General features: G+C 49.0%; 1 protein-coding gene across 1 annotated transcript in view; it reads right to left on the reverse strand.

Annotated features, from left to right (window-relative positions):
- The window catches only part of APLF (aprataxin and PNKP like factor), a 265,162-nt gene extending 257,072 nt beyond the window's left edge, over window positions 1–8,090 (reverse strand). The window contains exon 1 of the mRNA XM_044291261.1: window positions 7,890–8,090. Within this exon, the coding sequence (XP_044147196.1) occupies window positions 7,890–7,982 (93 nt within the window). The 5' untranslated portion in view covers window positions 7,983–8,090. The remainder of the gene's footprint in view (window positions 1–7,889) is intronic.
- Window positions 8,091–8,662: the final 572 nt, after the last annotated feature.

The raw sequence follows: 8,662 nt of genomic DNA on the forward strand, positions 1-8,662 counted from the left end.
GTTCCTTAAAAATCTTGTGTCTTAAAGCGAGAGGCACAAACCACCTCCCAGGAGGACAAAGATCAGGAGCCTCTGACTGGGCTGCCTGCACCTCTGCCTCCAATTCAGAAAAAAGAGCAGAGACCACCACCCCTTCGGCCAAAATGGGACCCGGGTCTTCAAAATTCCCGCCTCCCGGAAAACAACGTGACAGGGCATCTGCCTTCACATTCTTAACCCCAGGGTGGAACGTGACAACAAAATTTAATCTTGAAAAGAACAAAGACCATCTGGCCTGTCTCGGGTTCAGACGCTTGGCTAACTCCAAGTAGGCCAGATTTTTATGGTCAGTAAACACGGTAATAGGGTGTCTGGCTCCCTCTAGCCAATGGCGCCATTCCTCAAAAGCCAACTTGATGGCCAACAATTCCCTATCTCCCACATCGTAATTTCTCTCTGCGGAGGAGAGTTTTTTCGAGAAAAAGGCACACGGTCGCCAATTGGCAGGAGAGGAACCCTGAGACAAGACCGCCCCCACACCCACCTCAGAAGCATCAACCTCAACTATGAAGGGTAAAGAAATATCAGGTTGCACCAAGATGGGAGCGGAAGCAAAACTCTCCTTGATATTAGAAAAAGCCTTACGCGCCTCTACCGACCAAGAAGAAAAATCTACCCCCTTTCTGGTCATATCAGTGAGTGGTTTAACAATAGAGGAATAATTCAAAATAAACTTCCTGTAATAATTGGCAGAGCCCAAAAAACGCATCAGCGCCTTCTGATTATCAGGAGGCTCCCACTCAAGCACAGCGCGGACCTTCTCGGGGTCCATGCGAAAACCAGAAGCGGAGAGAAAAAACCCCAGAAATTGAATTTCTGGAACCGCAAAGACACATTTTTCCAGTTTCGCATATAATTTATTCTCCCGCAGGATGAGCAAGACCTGACGTAAATGTTCCTTATGAGTTTTGAAATCAGGAGAAAAAAATCAAAATGTCATCCAAATACACTAATACAAATTTTCCCATCAAATGATAAAAAATGCTGTTCACGAAATGCTGAAAAACGGCTGGGGCATTCATCAAACCAAAAGGCATAACCAAATTTTCAAAATGGCCCTCAGGGGTATTGAAGGCCGTCTTCCATTCGTCTCCTTCTCTGACCCTGACCAGGTTGTATGCCCCTCTTAGATCTAATTTGGAAAATACTTTAGCCCCAACAACCTGGTTAAACAGGTCCGGGATCAGAGGAAGCGGATAAGGGTCACGAATTAGTGATATTGTTCAGCTCCCTGAAATCCAGACAAGGTCTTAAAGAACCATCTTTTTTCTTAACAAAGAAAAAACCAGCGGCAACAGGTGACTTCGAGGGTCGTATGTGTCCTTTTCTCAGACTCTCAGAGATATAAGCACGCATAGCGATCCGCTCAGGTTGGGAAAGATTGTATAAACGAGATTTAGGCAGCTTGGCGCCTGGGATGAGATTAATAGGGCAATCATACTCCCTGTGCGGAGGCAAATCCTGAACTCCACTCTCAGAGAAGACATCCGAAAATTCAGTAGCAACCTCAGAAACAGATGTCGTGAGGCAATTCTCTCTGCAAAAGTCACTCCAACCATTTATTTGCCTCGCTTGCCAATCAATGGTGGGATTATGTTTAGTGAGCCAGGGTAGCCCCAACACTAGAGGAGTAGGCAAACCGCTAAGGACGAAACATGACACATCCTCAACATGAGCATCACTCACAATTAAACGGATATTGTGAACTATGCCCTTTAATGATTTCTGAGAAAGTGGAGCGGAATCAATAGCAAAAACAGGTATATCCTTTCCCAAAGTGCGCACCTGGAAACCATGAGTTATCGCAAATTGATTATCAATGAGATTGACAGCTGCTCCACTATCCACAAAAATCTCACAAAAAATGCTCTTGCTCTCTAGCGCCACCCTAGCAGGCAGGACAAAACGGGAACTACAAGCAAACGGAAAACCTTCAATTTCCGCCTCAACCCTGCCAATAGTAACAGACGGAACATTTTTAAAAGATTTTTTCCTGTTTGTTTCTTTATTACTCCCAGAGAACTGCCTGAATCTCCTAGAGGGACAAATATTTGCCAAATGATTTATACCTCCACAACAAAAACAAACCCTCCCATGCGGGCTGAATCTTCTATTGTCAGAAGCAATCAACCCCAGCTGCATGGGCTCTTGCTCAGAAGGGGCTGACAGCGACTGAGACCCCTGCGCACAGAATGAGACCGCTGCACAATCCTGGGACTGAGTATGACAGGAAGGAGAGATCTCTCCTCTCTCTCTAAGACGCCTGTCAATACGAACGGCCTGAGACATAGCACAGTCCAAGGAAATAGGCCTTTCATGAAAGGCAAATGCATCTTTCAATCCCTCTGAAAGACCATGGCAAAATTGACTTCGGAGTGCAGCATCATTCCAACCAGTATCAGCTGCCCATCTCCGAAATTCTGAGCAGTATATCTCTGCGGATTGTTTACCCTGGCATAATAGACGGTAGTCTAGACTCAGCCAGAGCAATACGATCCGGATCATCATATATCTGACCCAGGGCTAAAAAGAATTCATCCACTGAACGGAGAGGCCGTGCCCCCTCCGGCAGCGAAAAGGCCCAGGACTGAGCGTTACCCCTGAGCAGCGATATAATGATCCCCACCCTCCGTTCCTCATCACCAGAGGAATGGGGAAGAAGGCGAAAACTGAGTTTGCAAGCCTCTCTAAAACGCACAAAATTCTCACTACCCCCGGAAAACGTATCCGGGAGCGAGATCTTAGGCTCAGAACAAACTCCATGAACGCCAGCTGAACCGGTCACTTAAAGCTGAGAAAAAGTCCTGCGGAGATCAGCTACCTCCAATGAAAGACCCTGAAGGCGTTCAGCCAAAAGTGAAACCGGATCCATGCTTGAGACGGTTTTGGCGGCTTATGTCACGGACGGTGTACGGGAAACAAGACAATGCAACATGCATATATGACTCACTGGATCCAAAGCTAAGGAACCAAGGGGAGACCCCTGCACAAGACCTAGCACTTTCCCTGGCTGCTCAGACTATGCACAGATCCCAGAGGTGGATGGTTGCATAGCCACGTACCTCGACTATATAACCCCTGAACACCCTACAATAGTGAAGGGACACGACCACCGGCTCTCTACACCAGACACGGAGGGAGTCAGGGTCACCTGGGATCCAGCAAAGAGAAAATAACAGATAAATGTACAGCACTTAACTTTGTAGCAGACAGGAAAACAGGATAAGCATGCACACACACTCCAGGAAGAAGTATAAGCCGCCCAGTAATGCATTATGGGGCGGAATTTAAAGGGATGCAATTAGTCCAACTACATGACAGCTGAGAGAGGCTAACGAGATGAGGAACTGAATACCACAACAAAGAGAACTCAAGGAGGAGGTTCTGAAAGGCTTCTGTCAGAGCTTCTCAGCTGTCTGGTTGTGACATTAAGTCTCAGCAGTCGAAATGATTGTTGAAGGAGGATAATCAGCAATATTATAAAACGGAGTATAGCGGTACAGAGCCTAGGTGGATGGAAGTCATGTAGATATATGAACGTCGATGCAGATTAGACTCTGTTCACATATTCTTACACCTCGAACATACTCATAGGTGCTATTCACCCAATGAAGGCCAACAGAATATCCTTTTGGCATCTGTAGGCACCACGGCTACTGGGCAGACATCGTGCAGGTACAGACTAGGGAGGAGGCAGCATTACGGCCTACTCCAACTGCTGATTTGGGGGGTGCCGGGAGTCAGATCCTCCCACAATATAATACTGATTACCCATCCAGAAGAGAGATAATCAATATCCTGACACCTCACAACCCCTTTAAAGAGGCTCTGTCACAGGATCAACCCTATTAAACCAGGCATGTAGCCTGGTGGGGTTGATCTAGCTGAGTAAAGCAATATTTGTATTGTCTATCTTGCTCCCGACATTGTGGAGAAATTTAGTCTTTAATTTCTATGCAAATTACCAATTGCGGTATACGCACCGCTCCAGCGACGCCCCTGGTGCTCCAAATACACTCCCCTCTGGATTTTTTTCGTGTGAGCACTCTTTAGCAAACATGTCGCGTGCGCACCCCGTCAACTGCTGCTTGCCAAGCGCCGTTAACGTCACCACACCCAGAAATGGAGGCGACTGCAGGTTAAGCCCATGGCGTCTCCACTTACGGGTGGAATGACTTCAACGGCCAGGGTTGCCAACTGTCCAGATGTTTCTAGGCAGTCTGTAAACATAAGTGACTTTTTTCCTGTATCCGTGAAAAAATAAAAAATATATGATTTTTTTTAGTCCATTTTACTCCCTGGAAAAAGTCTAAGGCGTACCGATACGCCTTAGACTTTTCCCTTCCATTCATCAGCGCTGTGAAGGGCACGGGAAGCGCTGCCTGAAACAACCAATAATGAGGCTCCTTGCAGTGAGGAGCTTTGTTATTGGTCAGTTTGAGCGGGCTGCCGGAGCGTAGGGCACACCGCTCTAAAGTGAGGAAGGAGGCGCAAGATCCTCACTGGTCGGTTAAGTGGGCTTGCTGTGAAATATAGTGGGGGTCCCGGATCTGAGCGCCTGTTTTTTTTACCTCTCTGTTTTCCTCCGAGCGCTGCCTCTCCTCCCTGCTGAGCGCTGTAGTGAAGACGGCCTCAATAGAAGGTCTAGGGGACCGTCTTCACTAGGGAGCTCAGCAGTGAGGAAAAGTGGCTGAGCGCTTCAGACTCCTATTTATAGAAGTCAGTGGGGGTCCCAGCGCTGGACACACCAACAGGAGACCTCCATAACGACAGACCTGTCACCCATAGACCTCTGTCACCTGTCAGCTTTCTTATGAATCCATCAAGGATTCATTGCAGCATGTTCCATCAGACTTCTGTAATGCAGCGCCACATGCGGCACATTGTGCTACAAGGACTGCATGTGGCCATTTACAGCCTCCAGGACATACAGTCCCTCTGCCAAGCGCATGAAGTCTTCGCTGTAAGACCGTATAATCCAATAACCACAGCGGTGGTGGCAATTTTGTGGCATAAGGTTCCATTCACACGTCTGTGGTGTGTTGCGGACCCGCAACACACCCGCCCGGCACCCCTATAGAAATGCCTATTCTTGTCCGCAAGCTGCGGACACGAATAGGACATGTTCTATCTTTTGCGGAGCTGCAGACCCGAAGATCGGGGCCGCGCTCCGCAATTGCGGATGCAGACAGCACACTGTGTGCTGTCCGCATCCATTCCGTCCCCATAGAGAATGAATGGGTCCGCACCCGTTCCGCAAAATTGCGGAATGGTTGCGGACCCATTTGCAGACGTGTGAATGGAGCCTTACCTGGTGGCATAAGATAGGGCAACTTGGTCATGGAAGACGAACTCCCCTTTACAGAAAGATCAAGCATAACACAAAATGACAGCCTCTAGATCAGGGATCAGCAACCTCCGGCACTCCAGATGTTCTGAAACTACAACTCCCAGTATCCTCCTTTCACTTCTTTGGGAGTTACAAGAACAGCTGAGCAAGTGTGCATGCTGGGTGTTGTAGTTTCACTGCAGCGCTAGATCAGTGGTTATCACTGCGTGATGACATCATCCAGATCCACAACATGTGACTGTGGCGGTGCGAGGTATGTGCCCGGGTATTTCGCTTGTGCCCTTGGCACCAGCATGCACCACCATCCATTGTGCTTGTGTCCTGCTCTGTGCCAGTGCCTCAGGTCTCTTCAGAGTCTACCAACAGCCCCGGTGGCACGACATACCCACCTGAGAGCTCATCTACAAGGACGTAACTTTGGTGGGCAGCAATGGCCACGTGATGGATGGCAAACCCTAGTAACCAGCGGCACAGAAACAGCAGCAAAAATTTAAGGGATTGTCCCAAGATAAACACTATTTACCTATCCATACTGGACCCAGAGAACACTAGAACATGGTAACCAAGGTGGGGCCCCCAGCGATCATGTACTTGAAGGGGACATGTCCGTTTTAGTAACGACTTGCATTTCCCATGCAATAACAATTCTGGGGAGTCAATTCTTGTGACCATTCCTCTATTATTCCTCTTATAACTTATGAACGAATTGCTAGTAGTCTGCAATAAAGGTCCAGCTGGATGTCACCAGTTGACAGCACTGATTGAATGATGTCAGGCTGTGCAGTGACACCCCATCTGGACATTCACTGCAAACTGCTAGCAAGTCATTCATAACTAATAACAGGAATAACAGAGGAATTGTGCAACATAAGGTCATAAGAATAGATGCTCCAGGATTGTTATTACATGGGGGGTGCAAGTAGTTACCAAAACAGACAAATCCGGAGAGGTGAGGGGTCCTCTTTAACGACAGGTGATAAATATCGATCTTAGGACAAACCCTTTAAACCTCATAAAATCACCAACAGTGACCCCAGTGGTGCCGACCCCCTCAGAGCAACAGTGACCTCAGTGGTACCGACCACCGAAAATAATAATAATGATCTGTCCCCATCCCGATCGTCTCCTAGAAACCGTGCGTGAAAATCGCATCGCATCCGCACTTGCTTGCGATTTTCACGCAGCCCCATTCACTTCTATGGGGCCTGTGTTGCATGAAAAACGCACAAAATAGAGCATGCTGCGATTTTCACGCAACGCACAAGTGATGCGTGAAAATCACCGCTCATGTGCACAGCCCCATATAAATGAATGTGTCCGGATTCAGTGCGGGTGCAATGCGTTCACCTCACACATTGCACCCGCACGGAAATCTCGCCCGTGTGAAAGAGGCCCTAATGTTATGTAGGCCTTCGTATTAACCATTTTAATTACAGTACCTTTCGTACTCCTCATCGGCTTAAAATACTCCTTAAAAATGGTAAGAGAAGTATTTTTACTCTTCCAGAAAAAAATGTCTTCTGACTCCCACCATGACCTGCTGTAGGCAGACTGGTAATGCTGGGAGTTGTAGTTTTGCAACAGCTGGAGAGCCGCAGGTTGGCCATATGTGATCTATAGACATACATTACTTATAATTATTAGAATTCATTACGGTTTTCCAATTTGTCTGTAAAAACCGTTGGCTGTCTGTGATTTTGGAATAAGTTTTCCAGAAAAAATTAAAATTCTGGTTGGCAACCTTGTCAATGGCATGTGCGCGCTGAAGCTCTGCGCTGCTCGGGGTGCGCACCAGCGATGTTTGCTAACGAGTGCACAGGCACATAGCGGTTTTTGTCCGGATGCCTCTTTGCCGCGCTGTGGCCGGATCTCCGGCGGTCCCCATTATAGTGAATGGGACCGGACGGACTTCCGGCAGTGAACGGCTGCACGCGGTAGTTACGGATCTGGCAGGCTGCTGGAATCAATAACGCCACAGGAGAAGGCGTCTCTTGGTGCTCCAATGGCTCATTTGCATAAAAATAAAAGTCTAAATTTCTCCACAACGCCGGTGGTATCGCCACACTCATCAGGGTGGGGGGGTATTTTATCAATGTCTCCTGAACCGAGCCCAGTACTCCAAGTGTGGTCTCACCATCTCCACTATCCCCCCGCATCCCCCGCTGACTCCTCTGGAAGCTGTCAGACATCAGAATCCCCACCCATGAGATACAGAGGGGTCCTTCCCCCCAAGATGCATTTCCCAGCAGTGTGCACGGCTTTCACCATGTACACACGTTACAATGTCACGCTGCGGAGACGTTCCATTCAGCCCAGGGGTTTCTATGGACCAGTGGATGTCCTGTCACTATATGGCGGGATACATTACTGTTACCATGTGACAGGACAAGTCAGGACATGCCTGCCCTGCCATCCTGCTGCACAACTACTACTACTCCCAGCATGCTCTGACAGCCAGCCTGAGAGTACACACGCCCCCGGCGCACCGCTCAGCACTTACACCCAGGAAGGGTCCTCTTCCAATGACGGTCTCCCCCGCAGGAACAGTGTGTCTTCCACTGCCATCAGTGGCCTCCAGCTGGTAGCCGGACATGTCACAGCACAGCCCGCCAGTAACTATGGCAACCGCTCTGACAACCCGGGACAGTGTGAAAACTCCCTCCACACTGCGAGCTGCGCAGCCAGGGCTTCCTGGTGGGTCACGTGGTATAGAGCAAGCCAATGAGCGGCGCGCCCGAGTGCTCCAAGTAAACACGAGTCACGTGACGTGGAGGCGTTTTGATCCTGTCGCTAGTTCTGTAGAAGGAGTGGACCTCGGGTGGTGATAATAGGCTGTCGTGTGGGGCGGGGTCTGTCTCGTTGCTGGGCGCTGGGCGCTGGCCAATCAGCATTAGCTGTGTCAGCAGACAAATTTTTGTCGCGGGAAATTATTCTGCATTGTCACTGGTCTGCCTGCTGCACTGGTCGTGTCCTGACCTCCGGCTCTGTGGTCTGCATCGTGCCCCAGCCCAGACACATAGCAGGGGGGCGCTCTCTGTGCACTGCAGCAAGTCATCTGAGGAGGTAGGTGGTAGACTTGCTGAACTAGAGCAGGCAGTGCCCACTTCATTGAGATTGCATTTTGTTTTATAGTTTTCCCTCTGGAGGATCTGGTGCTGTACAGAAGGCAGACAGGGGTTGTCTGGACTCTGCAGCCCAGGGCTGGTGCTGTACAGAAGGCAGACAGGGGTTGTCTGGACTCTGCATCCCAGGGCTGGTGCTGTACAGAAGGCA

This window comes from Bufo gargarizans, chromosome 4 (genome assembly GCF_014858855.1).
Source record: "Bufo gargarizans isolate SCDJY-AF-19 chromosome 4, ASM1485885v1, whole genome shotgun sequence".
Taxonomy (NCBI): Eukaryota; Metazoa; Chordata; class Amphibia; order Anura; family Bufonidae; genus Bufo; species Bufo gargarizans.